The sequence below is a fragment of the Erithacus rubecula genome (assembly GCF_903797595.1).
Source record: "Erithacus rubecula genome assembly, contig: scaffold_132_arrow_ctg1, whole genome shotgun sequence".
Taxonomy (NCBI): Eukaryota; Metazoa; Chordata; class Aves; order Passeriformes; family Muscicapidae; genus Erithacus; species Erithacus rubecula.
In genome coordinates this window covers 346,751-365,002 of record NW_027636162.1, presented here as the reverse complement: position 1 = coordinate 365,002, position 18,252 = coordinate 346,751, and the positions used below count along the sequence as shown (strand labels likewise).

Genomic DNA, 18,252 nt, shown 5'->3' with positions numbered 1-18,252 from the left:
CAGGGCAGCAGAAGGAGCCCCTACGGTTGCCGATGCAGCTGCAGCAGGAAGGGCACCCGTGCTTCCACAGGAGCTGCCAGGGCCTCTGTGGGACATGACCCGGTGCTGGGTGGCCGTCACACACGCAGGGCTGTGACACGGACACAGGGACGTGTGGCCCAGGGCGCCAATGCTGCTCTGAGCCCTGGGGCCTGGGCAGCACTGGAATCAGCAGGGTGGCAGAGTCCCTGCCAAAGGAGACCTGCCACCCCCGAGCTGTGCCAGTGCTGGTGCCTGCTCCTGCCACAGAGAGCTGTGCCCCCGGGGCACTTCTGTGCCAGAGGAGAGCCCAAGCCCACGTGCATTGGTGCCCATGCTTCTTTCTGCAGGTGCCTGTTGGCAGGAGCACCTGGAGCAATTGGTGGCAACACCTGGTCTTTGTCAGAAAGCAGAAGTGGTGCTCATTCCTGGAAATGATTTTTGCTTGGAAGTGATTATCTGCAGCACAAAACCCCATGTTGACTTTCACAGCACAATCAGGTTCTTACAGAGATCCTGTCAAGTTTCCTTGTGTTTATTCTGAGAGGTTTTTCTTGATTTCTGGCAAAAAAAACATCAGCTCAGCATCTGATGCCCAATGGCCCAGTTGCTGCCTAGGCTGGCTGTGGCCAGCAGCTCACGTCCAAACACATCTGGGTGCCTGCTGGGCAAGGGAATGGACAGGACCTGGCAGCGATTTTCCCTCATGAACCTGCGAGGAACCTGGGCAAGCGCAGAAGATGGGGATAAGTCTGGAATGAGACAAGCTGTTCTGTGTCTCTGATGATGGTGCCAGCACCATGAAGGAAGAGCCAAGACAAGCGCTGGAAGCAAACATATCCTGCCAATTGCTGCTCTTCCATGGACACGGAACACACTTGTTCCTACAGCTTCACAAGGTTTGATCCAGGAACAAGGGAGGGCCATGCATTGTTAGGGACCAAGCCTCCAACAGGACCAGAGAAGAATCCTCTCAACAGAGCCTGAGTTTGTGACTTGGCCCATCAGTTCAGCAGACAGCAAAGAGCTTCCTTCCCTCCATCCCTGAACCTCAGCCACACGAGCCCTGCTTTCCTTCAGGATCTGCAGTTTCTTCTTTCTTTCTGAGGAAGTTCTCCATGTTGAGTTTAGAAGCTCATGCTGGATTTTTTAAGGTGCCTGAATGGAGGAGAGTGTCAGTAGCTGCAGTCCAGGGCTCGTGTCCCATCAGAGTCTCTGACGATGGCACCAACGCTGCTGCCTTGGGACAGGCAGCTGTGGAAGGCGAGTCTGCCCTCAAGCACGGCCACTGAAGTCAGCTGGGGGGACAGGCTGCAGCTGCAGCTGCCAAGCGTGGCTGTGGGGCTGGCAAGGCAAGAGAAAGCCATGGGGACCACTTTCCTGACACCTTTTGCCAAGCCATGTAAAATTGTGCCCACAGCATCCCTCCTTTTGGCATCCTGGCTGGTGTGGGTGCCTTCCTGAGGAGGTTACAGGCCTTTGGGGAGCTGCTGTTCCTGTGCACACCCTGGTGACTTTTTCTCTGGTGTCCTGAGCCATGTTGACAGCAGCGACTCTGCAGGCCAGCTGCAGGACACATCGTCCTTGCCATGGCAGCAGCAGCTCTGTGGGCCCTGAGCAGAGTGTCAGGGGGTGTCGGCCTCTCCTGAAGCACTCGGGGCAGCTGGACAGCAGCACAGGAGAGCTGGGTGACGCTGGCACAGCTCCCAAGCCCAGCCAAGCCCAAGGGGCAGCTTTCTCCTAGCCCACGCTGGTGGGTATGGCTGCAATGAAACATTTAGATCAGAGTACTGAGGGTTTGAATGGCCAAAAGAAAGGGGTAGGAACCACAGAAGTGGCCCAAAACTAAAGAACTCTAATGGAAAATAAAACAGGGACAATGCCTAGAAACCGAACATTGTACTGAGACAAACTCTGAGGGCCGAAACAAGGAGGGGCGTGACAATATATCCCCTCAGGGGGAGAACTTTGTAGAACTAAGCAACCACTAGGGGAAGAGAACTTGAACCAATTAGCATAACCACTGTGGACTGTGGGAAGAACAGTTAGGTTTGCCACAGAGTAAGAAATGCTTTGCAGGATTTGAAGTCAAGGCCTGGCTCTTTCTTGGTGAACTGTGGCTGCCTTTGTGCCCCAGCCAGGCCGACTCGCAACACGCTGCCAGCACAGCTTCAGCTGCCGCCTCCTTGTCACCATCGAGGGGTCCCTGCTGAGCCCCACGAGGCCTCTGAGCGCCAGGTGATGCATCTCCCTGGCCTCTGCCCACTGCGCCTCGCCAGCAGCAGCCAGGGACTGTGCTCCAGCAGGGCCTGCTCGGCCTCCTTGTCCCTCCCTGTCCCAAGGCAAACCAGCCTGGGCCCCTCGGGGTGTCCCCACCGTCCTGCTGAGGCCAGGCCTCCAGGCCTTCTGCCCCAGCCCGGAGACGCGTCGGGGAAGCGCCGGAGCAGCCGGCTGGCAGGAAGAAGGGCCTGCCTGGGGAATGCTCATGGCCTCTGCCCGCCAGTTCCTCAGGGCTTCCCACCAAGCCATCCACACAAAGCCCTCCTGTCCCAGCACAGCCTCCCGCCACCCAGCGCCACACGCATCCCGCTCACGCCTTCCCGCTGCCTTATCCTGGCTGGCCTCGGCAGCACCGCATCCCTTCATGGCTGCCACTGTCCCGTGCCCTCCAGGCCTCCCCAGGCCTGCCTGGCTGCTGGAGGAGCTCCAGAGGAGCCGGATCAAGAGGCACCTCAGAGCCCTCAGCAATCCAGCCAGCAGCACACGGGCAGGACACAGCTGGCCCTTCCTGGCTGGGAGAGGGCTGCTGGCCATCTCCAGGGACCAGGCTCTCAGCAACGCCCGCCCCAGCTCCGGCCTCTGCCCAGCCGCTCTGTCTGGAGGCCTTAAGGCTTCGGCAGAACCACCAAGGCCAAGGGGCTTTGGGCCACTTTCCCGTTGCACGCCGCACGCTGGGCCAACCTGCCCAGCACAAGCACCCTTCTTCCCCTCCTCCCCATTGGCCTGAAGACTCTGGCCACCAAAAGAAAGCTCCTGGACCTCTGTGTATACCAACAGCAGTTTATTAATCCTACTAAATTACTAATTTGATATTATACTAATTTACTAAATTATTAATTTCCTAAATTACTAACATACTAAATTACTAAATTATTTTCAGTACGCAAAAATAAAGTTGATGAAAAGGTGAGCTTCTCCCTGCAAGCTCAGGTGGCCCCAGCAAACACAGCCTCCCACATCAGCTCTCCACAGCACTCCAGCAGCAGAGACGGCCACGGCCACTCAGGGAAGGCCGTGACTTCCAGAGCCGGCGGAATCGATCTCGCATCCGCTGGAGTCGGGAGGAGGGAACGCTCTGTGCAGCGATGTTTATGTACAGAGCTTGATGTGCCAGGCATGAGATGGCAGGGCTGATGTCATCTGCCATGTCCTGAAGGGCTGGAAGAGAGAGAAACAGAGGCACAGTCAGAGCCTGCATCTGCGGGGACCTGGGGAGACCCTCCTGACCCGTCCATGCCCCCCCAGCTCTTGCCACGGCCTGGAAGCAGCAGGAGGCAGCAAGGAGCAGCTGGAAGGTGCTGGCCCGAATCTCCTTGGCACAGGCCCCTGAAAGGTCTCTGTGCTCTGCCCACGCCGCCCCTGGTGCGCGCAGGGAGCAGAGCCCTCCGCAGGCCCGGGCAGGGCACGCAGCTGCCATCGCCAGCCCCGCTGCCAGCGCGCTGGCCTCACTCACCCCTGCACATCAGCTGGAACTCTCGCTGCTTCTCCTTCAGGACGCGCCCGGCCAGCCCTGGGAACACAGAGCCCGTCACGGCTCTGCCCAGCGGCACAGCTGCCCCACAGCGGCGCTGGCAGCCCTGCGGCCGCAGCACCTCCTTCCCCTGCAGGGCTCAGCCGGGCCCTGGGCGCACCCTGCCGCCCAAGGGCACGGCTGGCACAGGGCGGCAGCAGCCCCGAGGGCAGGCGGGGCTGCACGGCCCGGCCCGGATGGCAGCAGCTGCCGGGGCTGGGGCCGAGCTGCGGCAATGGGGCGGGGAGGGAGCCGGCCTTGTGCTCACCCATGAACCTGACGGCCGCCTCTCGCAGGGGCTCCTGTGGGCTCTGCAGGAAGGGCAGGGCCTGCCGCAGGTGCTCGGCCGCTCGGCCCCTGTTTCTCTGCCAGCTGCGGAGAGCGACGGGAGGGAAGGTCGGGGCGGGCTCTGCCCCTTGGCCCCGGGATCCCCTGCCCGCACAGCCCCGAGGGGGGCAGAGGGCCCGGCAAGGTGCGGTGCTGCCCCGCAGCAGAGCCCGGCTGGGTCAGGGCTCCACCAGCTCCTGCCTTGGGGCCACGGAGTCCTGGAGAAGAGCCCATGTGGGGCACAGCCCAGGGAAGGGAGCAGCGTGTGGGGCACAGGCCGGTGCCCCTGGGTGCAGCACTGGGCAGGGGCCACAGCTGCCAGCCCCACAGACTGGGCACCGTGGGCAAGGGATTCTCCAGGCTGGGACTGGTGCTGGGGCTTGCAGGCTGTTCTTACCAAGCACTCGCCAAACCTCCACATCTGATCTGTCATCACCAGGTGCTCCAGATCCCTACTCTTGAGGAAGCTGACTGCAGCAAGCAGCGTTTCCCGAGAGGCCTGCAGAGAGCCAGAGATGCACGGCAGCCCAGGGCACAGGAGCTGCCTCCCTGCGCCAAGGCCAGGAGGAGGCTGGGGCCCACGAGGTGCCAGGGTGCAGGGAGACAGCTGAGCGTGGGGACAGCAGCGCCCAGGAGTCCTCACCTCTGCCACGCGCGTGTCCTCATTGTGGCAGTGGAAGAAGAGCGGGAGCAGGCTCTTGCTCACGAGCACCTTGAGACATTTTTTCCCCTTTGCCTCTACCAACCTCATCACCTCTTGGAAGAGGTGAATGCAGAGCAGCTGCACGTGGTGGTTGTCCTGTTGGAAGGGAAGCAAAAGCCCTCCACATCAGCTGCTCCAGGCCCCTCTGTGCACAGGCCCAGAAATCCATGGGACACCACACTTGGGGGCAGCACCCAGTGGCCGTGGCTGGGGACACAGAGCCTTACGTTGTCCAAGAGCGGCCAGAGCGCGGCAGCCAGCCGCAGGGCGGTGGGGCTGGGTATGGCCAGGTCTCTGTGCAGCAGCAGAGCGCTGAGCACGACGCCGGTCATCTGAACGATGCCTTCATCTGCGTCCCGCAGCAGGTCCGCAAGGCTTTCAGTCAGGCTCTGCATTCTTTTGTACTGCATGGAACACAGGGCTGGCAACCCCCCTGCTGCTGCTGCTGCAGCCATGGAGCCCAGGGGCCGCAGGCCTGTCCTGCAGCACTCGGGCAGCTGGGCAGCAACGCAGGAGAGCTGGGAGCAGCTGCCACGGCTCCCAAAGCCCAGCTAAGCACAAGGGATTGCATTCCCCAGCCCCACGCTGCCAGCACAGCTTCAGTCACTGCCTCCTTCTCACCATTGAGGGGTCCCTGCTGAGCACCACCAGGCCTCTGAGCGCCAGGCGACGCATCTCCCTGGACTCGCTTTGCAGGTGCCTGGCCATGATCTCCAGGATGCTGTCACCCCAGTGACTCAAGTACAGGAACTCCAGGACCTGGAAGGCACAAAGCAGTGCCCGGGGTGCCCAGCTGGCAGGAGCTCAGAGCTGCCCAGGGCTGGGCCAAGGCAGCAGCACAGGGCACGGGCACGGTGCCAGATGGCAGCGGCTGTGAGAGGGCAGAGAGGTGGGAGTCAGCTCAGCAGGGCAGCGCTGGCCATGGGGCTCACCTCCACAAGGAAGGCCATGGCGGGCAGTTCCCAGTCTGAAATGCCTTGCCCCAGTAGCTCCAAGAGGCAGGATACGATGCTGGGACACCAGATGACGCAGCCCTGACTTATCTCCCTGGTGTGGGGGGAAAAGACACCATTGCCCCTGAGCCGGGTGGGCAAAGCTGTGCCAGGGCTGACTGCCTGAGGCCTGGTCTGTTCCCGAGCAGCCCGTGGGCACTTTGGGAGGCGGCTGTTCCCGGGCACCCTCCTCTCCCTGCCTTTTCCAGTCTGCTCTTCATTCTCTTTGTGACAAGGCCCTCTCACCCATGCGCACGGGAACTGTGTGGGGTACCCTGGGCACAAATGGCAGCAGCAGCAGCCTGGAGAAGGGGGTCTCACCTGGCCAGCAGACGCATGGCATAGTGGTGGGTGTCAGCACACAGCAGCGTGTCCCAGCCCTTCTTGCGTTCCATGGCCAACACCACAGGCTCACACTGGACTTGGTAGAGCAGGACCTTCAGGGTCTGCACTGCAAACCTGTGTGCACAGCAATGCCCAGGTCACGCTGGCAGCCCTGGCTCCCGCTTGGGGGCATGGGAGGGATGGGGAGACTGGCAGGACTGGGATGGAGCACCTTTGGGGGTTGGTGGCAAGGCCGAGTTGCTTCTGGCATCCCTTCCAGAAGGTATCAACCTCCTCTGGTGTATACAGCGTGCTGATGTAAGCTTGGAAGAGCAGATGCAGCAAGAGATGGGGGAAATACTCCAACACTATGGGTGGGCACCAGGTCAAGTTGAAGACATTCCACAGTGTCACAGTTGCCTGGAAAAAATGAAGCACCCAGAGACAAGAGTAGGTGCCAAGACATCCATGTGGCAGGGCCTGAGCGTGCGAGGGAGAGGCCGGGGAGACACCGTGGGAGCAGCCGGCCTGGTGCCCCAGGTTCAGCGCAGTGCCTGAGGCAGGGAGATGCAGCTGTGGGGAGGACAGAGAGCTGGCTGCTCGACAGGTGGCCTAGGGGCAAGCAGAGGTCAGTTGCAGGAACTCACAGCCAGAGCAAAGACTCCTGTTTTGTCCCCATCGGAGGTGTAGGCATTGTCCACTGGCCAGGCCCTCAGCAGACTGAGGAGGATGAGCAGCGCCGGCTCCGCGGTGCCAGTGGAGGTCAGGATCAGCCCCCACATGGCCGCAGCAGCTCTGTGGGGTCAGGGCTCTGTGTCAGGGGGTCCGGGCCACAGCACCGTGGCCTGGGCTGCTGCAGGGGCCCGCGCCGGCCCTCAGCCCTGCCTCTGCCCACTGGCCCCGGCCGGCGGCGCCCAGCCAGCCCACGGGGGTGCAGCCCCGCGAGGGAGGGAGCGTGGCAGCACGCTCAGGGGCTGACATGGCAGCACGGCAAACGGAGGGGCCGCAGGGGCCTGCAGCTGTGCGCCTGTGTGGCACTCAGCAGGGACAGGCTCTGCAGGGTAACGGGGGATGAACCCTAAGGCCTCAAGGCAGGTGGGGCTGCCCAAGGTACCTGTCACCCGACGGGGCCCAGCGCAGGAGAGTCATCAGCACATCGTAGGGGTATTTCTTGGTCAGCTCCAGCAGGCTCCTGTCCAGCCTGTGCCCAGCAGACTCATTGGCCGTGAGCCACTTGTGGATGTATCTCACCATGGCGGGCACCTGCAGAAGGCACGGGGAGACCTGGAGACCTGCCAGAGCAGCAACTTGCCCAGCTTCCCCTGAGAAGTGCTGCCCTTCCCACCACATTGGGCTGGGCCTCAGAGGCTGAGGGAACCCAGCAGAGCCAGCCTGAGGCGCCACACAATTCCTGGGGTGATCAAGCCTTGGCCACAGGCTGCTTACTTGCATTGGATTGGAGACACCCTTCTCCACAAGCAAATCCAGCATGGCAGCGCTGGTCTCAGCACCGAAGAGGTGCAAGTTTGCCGAAGGCCCAGTGCCCACACCGGCGGTCTCTTCCCGCCAAATGGACGTGATGAATTCACAGACCATCTGCAGGAGAAGGGCAGGAAGAGAGGGAGAATCCATGGAGTGTTCCAAGCACGGTGCTGGGCTGAGCAGTGGCAGCAGGCCCAGCCCAGGTGGGGATGGCTGCAGTACCTGCGCTGCTCTGCGGAAGCGGCCACGGGCAGGGTGCTGCTCTTGTGTGCGGTCCATGGCTGCACCTGGCACAGAGCGAGCGCAGCCAGGGCTGAGGGGCTGCGGGAGAGGCCGGAGAGCAGAGCCCAGCCCTGCGTTCCCAGGCAGGGACAGCCCGGCATGCACCAGCCCTGTGGCCCAGCTCTGGCACTCACCCTCCTGCTGCAGCTGGAGCTGCTGCAGCTCTCCAGGCTGCTGCGCTGAGGCAGCTGCAGCCTCCTCCTCCTCCTTCACCCAGGCCAGCTTGGGCACCCTGGGGGGTGTCTGCTCCATGTCTCTGTTTGCAAGGCTTGCAGGAGAGATGCCTTGAAAAAACTCCAAGATCAAGTGCTGCAGTTGTGCCTTGAAGGCCCAGCTGCAACAGAGAAGCCTTAGGAAGGCTGAAGGACAGTAAGTCCTGCAGTCTGTCCTCGAGGTCACCTGCACAGTAAGGCTTTGGGAAAGCTCCGGGTCAGCAGGGAACGAGCTGGCTGTGCGGGGGCTCCTCACAGCAGCGCTCTCTCCGTCCTGTCCCGACGCGTGCACTGAGCACTGTGGTGTGGCCGTGTCGCCGCCAGCACCTATGTCACCACGTGTCACAAAGGGTCACCCTTGTGCAGTGTGCTCTGTTCCATCCCATGGTGACCTCGGTGCAGTGTGTCACAAAGAGCCCTAGGACACACCCTCATGTGCCCTGGGGACACCCCCCCCCCCCCCCCCCCACACTGCCCCAATTGCAAGGAAGACGTTCCCCGAGTGTCAAGGACAGCCCAAGAGGAACTTCAGGAGCGGCTCAAACAACAAGCAGATGTTCCTCTGCTCTGCCTGCTCAGGGCAGCAGAAGAGACCCCCACGGTTGCTGATGCAGCTGCAGCAGGAAGGGCACCCGTGCTTCCACAGGAGCTGCCAGGGCCTCTGTGGGACATGACCCGGTGCTGGGTGGCCGTCACACACGCAGGGCTGTGACACGGACATGGGACGTGTGGCCCAGGGCGCCAATGCTGCTCTGAGCCCTGGGGCCTGGGCAGCACTGGAATCAGCAGGTGTGGCAGAGTCCCTGCCAAAGGAGACCTGCCACCCCCGAGCTGTGCCAGTGCTGGTGCCTGCTCCTGCCACAGAGAGCTGTGCCCCTGGGGCACTTCTGTGCCAGAGGACAGCCCAAGCCCACGTGCATTGGTGCCCGTGCTCCTTTCTGCAGGTGCCTGTTGGCAGGAGCACCTGGAGCAATTGGTGGCAACACCTGGTCTTTGTCAGAAGGCAGAAGCGGTTGCTCATTCCTGGAATGATTTTTGCCCCGTCTGCAGCCCCTGCTGTGGAACACAGGAGAGCCAGACCCTCTGTGATCACCTGCCCTGCATCTGCCCCCGTTCCAGCCTCCTGCCTCTGCGGACACAGCTGATCACCTGGACACAAACGGTGAGTGAGGAGCCGCCGCTCCAGCCCGTTCCCACCCGAAACTGGCGTGGCCGCTGCCGCCCCCTCCCACCTGCCCTCTGCAGCTCTGGGCTTTGTTCCAGCTGCAGGACTGGGACCAAGCACAGAGACAGCGTGCTTGCATCTAAAGAAGGGACTGAAACCGAGTTCTCTCTTCTGTTCTGTTAACAATTTTAACAACTGCTGTTGTTTTCTGCTTGAATGGTTAGATATATTAGTAAAAGAGCTGTTATTCCTACTCCCTTATCTCTTCCTCAGAGTCCTTGATTCAAACAATTATAATACTTGGGGGGAGTGGAACTAAAGTCTCTATTTCAAAGGGAAACTGCTGCCTTTACTGGCAGACACCTGTCCTTTCAAGCCAGGACATTTAGTTACCTCAACCATTTGATTTTAAAATCCTTAAAAGAAGTCTTCTTAATTAATAAAGAAAAGGGGAGTTGTGGAGACTGAAGGCATTCCCAGGTAGAGAAAGCAACTCCTGTTCTGCTCCCTGGGTCAGCCTCGTCCCCTCTCCCTGTCTGTCAGCCTTTCGGTCACTCCCGCCTGTCGCAGCATGCTGAGAGTCGTGTATAATAAGGACAAGGACTTCTTGAGCGTATGAGGCTAAAGAAGCATTTTATTGAAAAACCAAACCATATTTAGTGTGGTTAACAAGTCTCGAACAGGACAGCAGTCCATTGGACAATAGGAGAAAACATCGCCTGTCATGTAGCACGAGAACTGTTTCTCAGTCAACATCAGGTGCTAATCTCTGTTTATTAATTCCTTTCTGTTTACAGGAAGTTATCATCCTGGGAAAGGCTCAGGCTGGAGCTGAGAAACTGTCTCAGCATGGGAAAAAGTTTCCCAGCCTGAGAAAAAGAGCTCAGATCCTGAAAAAGGCCTAGCAAACCGTGCCTGGGCCTTCAGTGGTGTCCATCCCGGCCCTGTTTCTCTGTTGGCCCCCATGCCCTAACCCCTCCCTTGTAACACCCCCATGTCCCCTAGTAATTGGTCTCTGATGTTCTACCCGCCCTGATCATCCCATGTATTTAATCTTGACTCTCACAAAGTACCAAGCCTTTGCTCCCTGAACCCTGGACCATGCACACACGGGCTGAAATAAAACATCTCTGTAAAACCCCTGCAAAGGCCCTTCCCGCTCTTTTACTTGCTTTCACTCCAAGCAACACCAGATGCAACAGTTGTGGTTTGTACGTTGTACTGAATGATTTGTTCTGTACTCCCCCAGGTCTGTGGAGTTGATTCAGCCCTCCCTTCGCCCCTCTCCGCTGGCAGGATCCCATTGGTTATGGTTCAGTTTCTCCCCTCCCCTCTGGCTGGGTTTAAAATTCCCCACCATACTTTGTTCTGCCTCTCTCTCTTCCCTTGGAATCTGATTGGGAATAAACTGCTGGACAATATCCAGGGAAAAGGAGCCTCCTTTGTCTTTTACCTTTGTCCATGTGGGTTCCACATTCTCCCCTGGTCCAGAGCAAGCCCAGAGGGACCAGAGAGAAGAAAGAACCCACAGGGATGAGGCTGAGCCGCAGCCCCATTCCTAATTTCTCACAATCTACTCTCCTACACAGAAACTCCTGAAAATCCATCCCAGGCACATTAAACACTTCTTGTGTGGGCCCCTGAGGGCCACGAGGATTCTTATGAACTCCCCTCCCATCAGTCCCTCCTGGGCAGTGCTGGGCATTAGCGCAGCTCCTGGGGCTGTCCAGGCACCAGCTGCTGCCACAGGGCTCGGGCTTGCTGCACTTGGGTATTAAACACAACAAATCTGGGGAGGGGCACAGCCCTAGAAACCAGGACTTTGCCCTCAGGAGCTTGGAGCTGCTCAAGGGGAATAAAGGATCCCCTGCACACACCGATTCCCCCGGCAGCAGCTCTGCCCCGCCAAGAACAGGGCTGTGTTTGGGAGAGGGAGGATGGCTGGGATGGCGCCTGGCATGAGACAGCCACACACTGGGATGAAGAGCTCATCAGGTTTTCTGCAGAGGGCCCATTAGCAGAGGATATCTCCCACGGAGATAAGGAACTCTGCCCCATTTGGTTTCCACAGTTCATGAAGATGGTGATAGAACACATACTTTTGGGCACATCTTCACATTGTAACCCAGGACACTCTGGGGCTAAGTTTCTGAACTATTAACTAGATTTTAGGGCTTTTAACTCTCTTAAGGCACTTATAGTATATTCTCACTGAAAACTAAAACACCTACTTCATATCTATGTAACTTAATAATATTCCAACTTACTTCAAACTAAAACTTAGACTAGTACTTCATGTATGTGGCTTAACATATCTTAATTACTTTAAAGGGTTTAATTCAATCCCTGCATTCTTCTCTCTCTCTGAGGGAGTCAGAGAACCTTCCATTTAACACAGTCTAACAGGCTCTGACATTGGAGTGAGGCCCCACAGGGAAGGACATTGGGAGCCCTTATTAGGGAAGATCCTGCTGCTTTCTGCCAGTTTTAAGGGGTTATAAATTTGGGGGGGGGGGCTTCGGAGATTTCCCAGTTAGTTTTTGGGTGGAAGTGACCCCTTTTTAGGGAGAATCCTGATGCTTTCTGCCAATTTCAGGGATTCTAAGAGGCTTGTAGTGGACGCACTTCCATGGGTTCTGATATCACCCGCCCACACATCAAACTGGTCTGGACTGGTGCTCCCAGTGCTGCAGGGGTTGGGGCAGTGGGGACCCCCCCATGGCACAGCACAGCTGCTTTGGGGCTGGTGGCACCGCCCGGCGCTGGGCATGGGGCGTGTTGGGGGAGCTGGGGCCGTACTGGTGGTACTGGGAGCTCACCTGCCTGGGGACCAGCAGGACTCAGGTGAACGTGTGTGCTCACCCCAGGGACCCCCAGCCTGGTGTCACTCTGCCTCCAAAGAGCTGCTCCCAGTATTCCCAAGAAAGCTTCCCAGTTTGCTTGGTCCTGTTTATTGGGGGCCAGCAGGGAAGGAGCAGGAGAGACCCCATGAGGGGAGCCAAGATTGGAGGGGGGCAGAACAGGCCCTGGCATGGATTGGGAATGGGGACCCCCAGGAAAGGTCATGTCCCCCCTTTCTCACCCTGCTCTGGGGGGCTTGGGAGGAACCTGAACCCCAACACGGCACCGGACCAGTCCCAAAGGTGCTGGAAATCCTCTAAGATGCCAGGGGAATTTGGGGAGGGGGCACATGGGGGGTGCCCAGACTGGGCCAAGAGCACAGCACTGCCCCAGCCCAACCTGCCCTGGCTCCATCCCAGCTCCTCCCGCGGGATGCAACTTGTTGGGAAAACAGGGGGAGCCAAGGGTGGGCGCTGGGCCCAGGGGGAGCAGGAGAAGGGATGGAGGAGGGCCAAGGAAGGAGCAGAAGGGCCATAAAGAATAGGAAGTGGATGCAGTACTAGAAAGGACGAAGAGTAGGACCCCTACCAGTACAATTTAGGAGTACCAGCCCCCTGCCCTCACTTCTGGGGTTCCCAGCTTCTCTTTTCCCATGCTCTTCCATATCTTCCCCACTGCACCCCAATCCACCACCCCCATTCCACATGCTTGGTTTTGGGGGTTCCACGCCCCTCCTCCTTACTCTGGAGGTCCCATACTCCCTATCTCACAATTCAGGCACCTCACTGCCACTTTTTCCTGGGAAGAATTCCTGAGATTTGTGAGTTTTTGGGTTGCAGTTTTGGAAGGGGACAGCTCTGTCTGGCTTTCCCCTCCCTCTTGGGGCCTCTCAGCTACCACCGCCCCCTGGGAGTGCTGGCATTTCCCTCCTGGGGACAAGGACCTTCATTCCCTTCCAGGAGCCCAATGCCTGGCTGGGGCTCCAGGGCAGGGGGTCCTTGAGCAGCTGCCCCAGAACCTCTGCCAGGGTCTCCCAGCGCAGCCGGAGCCGCTCGGCCTGGGGTCCCCAAAACCCTCAGCAAGCCCCAAGTGCCTCCCAGGAACCCTCAACCCCCTCAAACCCTGCATCCCCCACAGCCCCTGCAAGTTCCCCCCATGGCACCGGCCTTGGCCACATCCCCACATGTCACTGGCCATGTCCCACTGTGTCCTCACCCATGGCCATGTCCCTACCATGTTCCCATCCCTGTCATTGTCCCCCACATCTCCATCCATGTCTCCCCCATGTCCCCACGAATGGCCACATCCTCTTCCATGTCCATTTGTCCCCAAGTCACTCTCCGTGTCTGTGTCCTGCCATGTCTCTGTCCCCCCATGTCCCCACCCATGTATTAGTTCAAAAGCAAATCAAGTCCAGAAGAAAAGCATTTCCTTGTCCATGCCAGCTGATGATCCAAGTGCTTGGGTGGCAGAGAAGAAACTTTTCTGGATGGATTTCTGTTCCAGTGTCTCCAAACTCTAGGTCTTTGCCCAAATCCATCAGCATTTTGCTTCAGAAGACACCCTTTAATAATAGGAAATCACAATTGTGTGATCACTTAAGTTGGAAAAGACCTCCAACACCATTCAGTATTCCTGAATGTCACCAGAGTACAGGACTGAAAGCAGAACATTTTCTGGGGTTGAAAGGCAACAAATCCACTCTCCCCAATGAATTCCCAATGTTGGTTTGTATCCAGATGGATGGTCCCACCCCTGTGTTCCTCCAGGTGCCCACAGGGAGACAGGATGATGCAGAACCCCCCCCCACCCTCGCCAGGTGTCTTCCCAACACGGATCATCACGACCACGAATCAGCAGGGCTCTGCCCAATGGGGGTCACTGGGGATCATCCAACACCGATCCTCCCATGGGGGAAGGAGCTGGAGCAGAGCACGAAGCTCTGCCCACAGTTGGGGCACTCACAGGGCTTCCCTTAGTGGTGCCTTCGTTGGTGGTGGGTCAAGGTGGAGCTCTGTGAGAAGCTCTTCCCACACTCAGGACACTCGTAGGGCCTCTCTCCAGTGTGGATGCGCCGGTGCACAGTGAGGGTGAAATTTCGCTTGAATCCCTTCCCGCAGTCGGGGCAGCGGAAGGGCCTCTCCTCTGTGTGAATCTTCTCATGTTCCAGGAGATTGTAGCTGGTGTAAAACGTCTTCCCACATTTGGGACACTCGTAGGGCCTCTCCCCAGTGTGGATGCGCTGGTGGACAGTCAGGATGGAGTTGCGGTTGAATCCCTTCCCGCAGTCGGGGCAGCGGAAGGGCCTCTCCTCTGTGTGAATCCGCTCATGTCTGATCAGAGTGGAGCTTCTCGGAAACCTCTTCCCACACACAGGACACTCGTAGGGCCTCTCTCCGGTGTGGTTGTGCTGGTGTTTTCTCAGGTCTGACCTCAGCCTGAAGCTCTTCCCACATTCCAAGCAGGGGTAGGGCCGCTCCCCAGTGTGGATCACCTGGTGCTGCCTCAGACTGGAGCCACAGCTGAAGCTCTTCCCACATTTCCCACACTCGTAGGGCTTCTCCCCACTGTGGAGCATGTGGTGCCGGGCCAGGCTGGAGCTGTCTCTGAATCCCATCCCACATTCCCCACATTCGTAGGGATATTCCCCAGTGTGGACCACCTGGTGCTGGAGCAGGTAGAAGCTGTCTCTAAATCCCTTCCCACATTCCCCACAGTTGTAGGGATATTCCCCAGTGTGGATCATCTGGTGCCGGATCAGTTTGGAGCTCTCTCTGAATCCCTTCCCACATTTCCCACATTCGTAGGGACGTTCCCCAGTGTGGATCCTCTGGTGCTTGATCAGAATGTACCTGTGGCTGAAACCCTTCCCACATTCCAAGCACTTGTGGGGCTTCTCCCCTCCATGAGGCTTCTCCACCAGCTCTGAGCTCTGCCTGCATCTCCGGCCGCCTTCCCGGCTCAGGGAGGGTCTTTCCTCCTCGCAGCTCCCTGGGCTGGGTTTGCAGCCCCTCCTCCTGAGGGATCTCTGGGGCTTTCCCTCCTCCTCCATCTGCCCACAGTTTGGGAATAAAAAATCCTGGTTTGGGGAAAAAACAAGAGGAGAGGGCATTAGGCTGGGGGTTCCTCTCCTTGCCCAAGTGCAACTCAGGCAAACATTGGGTGTCCTGTTTGTGTCAGAACCTGCAAAACACCAAGCTTCAGCCCAAAAATCCTCCAAACATCACAACACAGATGAAAATCCCACCAAACAGCAAGATTTGGCCAAAACCCCATCCAAAACAGAAAGATTCAGCCCCTGCTAAAAAAAACCCCAAAACACAGCAACATTTAGCCCAGTAAAGCTCACAAAGATCAAGATTCACCCCTGTGATAATCAGGGATCCCTCTCTCTGGTCACCTGCTGCATGTGATGGGGACAACGCTCCTGGGGCTGGGGAGAGGCTGCAGACACAGGGAGGGCTGGAACCTTGTGCTGCTTCCTGTTTCTGCTCCTCCTCCTCCTGTGTCCCTGCTCTTCCTCACATTCCTCTTCCTCCTACTCTTCCTCATTGTCCTGCACAATCCCACCTTTTTCTCCCACATGCAGCGTTTGACCATTTGCATTGGGATTATTTGTGTATATATGTGGGGGACTCTTGGTGATATCAAAATTTTGGTATGGTTTTTTTCAATGTTCACCTTAAGGATGGATTTTGCAAAACCAGAAGAGCTTTAAAGGTAACACTTTAACAGATAAAATGTTAATACAATATTGTCACTGTGGAAAAAAAATAGCAGATAGTGGGAGGGGCACATATGAGTCATCCAATGGCTCCACTGGAAGAGAAGCAGGGATTCCAGACAGCCAAGAGAGGTTACAAATGCACATTAACACTGCTGGGGCAAAGTGTGGACAATGTACCAGGATATTCTTGCCTGAGAGAGGAATTGGGCTGATTCCCTCTGGCTCTCACCCCAAGCTCTGCCTGCCTGCACAGATGGAATTTGCACAGCTAAAGGCAGAGCCCATAGTGAGGATATCTGACTGCAACAGAAATTGGTTCAGTTGCAAAGGGAAACAGCAAATGGGGAACATTGTGAAAACTTTACTAAAAGTAAATCATTCCTCTCCCCACTCCAACATGTGCTGTCTAGGTTATACAGAGTGTATTAGAGCACTGGGGTGTTTTGGCAAGTCCAGAGAAATCAGTTGAGAATCCAAGTATCTGATGACTTAATTAGAGAAAAATGTTCAATTGATGCAGCCCTGGCTGGAGGGACCAACCAAAACTGGAAAAAAGATGAACAGACACCAGAAGAAACCCAAATCCACAGACCAGCCCCTGGGAACCTCAAATTCATATCAGGAGCCAGAAAATCCACCAATATTTCAAGTAGCATAATAAAGTTAAAAACTACATATTATCACTGTTATTACTATTATTATTAATTTTCATACTATTATTAGTGTTCCTTATTATTATTAGTGTTGTTATTATTATTACTATGAACTAATGAATATATTATCAGTCCTCAAAATAACAATCACTTGGCCACCTCCAGCTCCTGACCTTCCTGCCAAGAAATCCATGGAAAAGAACAACATGACGTTTCACCATGTGATGGGATCAGATTATCATTTAACAGAAGGAGGTGGAGTTTGTGGAAAATTAAATTACTCAAACTCCTGTTTGCAAATAGATGAAACTGAACAGGGGTAAAACAGATAACACAGGAAACAAGAAAGTAGATCATGTACCACTCCACACTGGGGAAAGGATGGGAATGGGACACGTGTTTGTGGTTCCCTGGCAGACCATGGCTTAAACGAATGCTGTTCCTCCCCTGATGTGCTGCAGCAACTCTCATCTTTTTCCCATGCCCGACACCTTGCTGAGTGCAGCTCATTCAGCAGCTGAGCAAGGGGATGCAGGTGGCAGCCAGGCCTGATCCAGAAACGGCTGCAAAAGGACAGGGAGGGAGGGCACTGAGAATAATCCCAAACCAAAGAGGAAACAGAGTCAAAGAGTGAATATGCTTGGAAATACGACCAGGGACTTGTACATGAGAAAGCAATGGAAGAAATATTCACATTCAGAAAATGTTACTAATTGACACAGACTGCTGCTCAGCCAAAATCCTGCTCAATTCCTGATCTTCGACAAAGAGAAACACTTAACAGAGCCGTGAAAATCGGATGTTATACTAAATAAGGGGTGCACATTAAGGGGGACATGCAGCAGGGGGATCGGGAAATCTGAACCTTCCAAGTGCCTCAGCCAGTGGGGAAAGGGAGAGGGAGATGCGGCCGGGAAAATGAGGATAAAAAGGAGGCTGCGTTTTAGAAACCGCATGGCAAATGCCCATAGACTCTGCCTTTGCTCATCAATAAAGTCACTTTTACAAGACTCCTCTGTCTCCTTTGGGCACACAAAACTCTGGCGACGTGAATTTTCCCGCACAGCCCCAGGGCCTCTCTCAAACATCCCTTGCCCGCCTCGGGCTCCTGCAAAGGCTGCAGGTGGGTCCCGGCTCCATCCCGGGCTCACCCCCAGCTCCTACCGCCCTCAGCTCCCGCTCACCCCGAGCTCCCGGCGGTTCAGGGCAGCAGCGGCTCCTTGGCCCGATGCCCGGGCCGGGCCCAGCGCGGAGCCGCTCCTCAGGCGAGGAGAGAAATGGCGGAGCGCGGGAAAAAAGAGGAGAGCCCATGCCGTGAGCAGAGCCCGCCCCTCGCTGCCATTGGCTGATTCTGCCGTCACTTCTCATTCTCGCGCGTTGATTGGGCAGAGCGGGGACAAGCCCGGCCCCGGGGCCAAAGGCGCCATTTTTGGAGCTTCTGTGCGGGTTGGGATCGGCCACAGCCCGGTGAGGGGGCGGCGGAGCTCGGAGGCGGCCCCAGCGCAGGTGGGAGCCGCGCTCGGTTCTGCGGGGGCTCGGGACTCTCTGCGGGCGGAGGGGGCGGCAGGGGACTCTGGCGGGTTCGTTGTGCCATGCCCGGCCCGTGTTCCCCCTGGGCTGAGGGCGCTGATGCAGCGGCTGCCCGCGGTCTCCTTCTCTCTGTGAGCTCGGCAGGAGCCGGTGCCGGAGCAGCGACTCACCGCGCTGCGGGCGCTGCCGCCCCCGGGCCCACACAG

The 18,252-nt window shown here is 57.4% G+C and overlaps 2 protein-coding genes and 1 long non-coding RNA gene across 3 annotated transcripts; all 3 read right to left on the bottom strand.

Moving 5' to 3' along the window:
* Positions 1-3,203: 3,203 nt before the first annotated feature.
* LOC306815421 (uncharacterized protein) lies at positions 3,204-4,369 on the bottom strand (the record flags this gene model as incomplete). Its single annotated transcript, XM_079331983.1, has 4 exons — positions 3,204-3,456; positions 3,752-3,808; positions 4,077-4,180; positions 4,251-4,369. 4 exons carry the CDS (start codon positions 4,367-4,369, stop codon positions 3,257-3,259), a joined length of 480 nt encoding a protein of 159 aa, XP_079188109.1. The 3' UTR covers positions 3,204-3,256.
* A 1,778-nt stretch (positions 4,370-6,147) lies between these two features.
* On the bottom strand, positions 6,148-7,964 carry LOC306815420 (maestro heat-like repeat-containing protein family member 6; the record flags this gene model as incomplete). The annotated part of the gene is made up of 6 exons (XM_079331982.1): positions 7,859-7,964; positions 7,601-7,750; positions 7,269-7,417; positions 6,802-6,949; positions 6,387-6,574; positions 6,148-6,289 (listed from the first exon to the last, which is right to left on the bottom strand). The coding sequence occupies exons 1-6, from the start codon at positions 7,913-7,915 to the stop codon at positions 6,148-6,150; spliced, it is 834 nt and encodes a 277-aa protein (XP_079188108.1). The 5' UTR covers positions 7,916-7,964.
* A 6,880-nt stretch (positions 7,965-14,844) lies between these two features.
* On the bottom strand, positions 14,845-17,956 carry LOC306815428. Its single transcript, XR_013777402.1, has 3 exons — positions 17,701-17,956; positions 14,989-15,215; positions 14,845-14,904 (listed from the first exon to the last, which is right to left on the bottom strand). It is a non-coding gene; the product is annotated as an uncharacterized lncRNA (long non-coding RNA).
* Between the last annotated feature and the right edge of the window lie 296 nt (positions 17,957-18,252).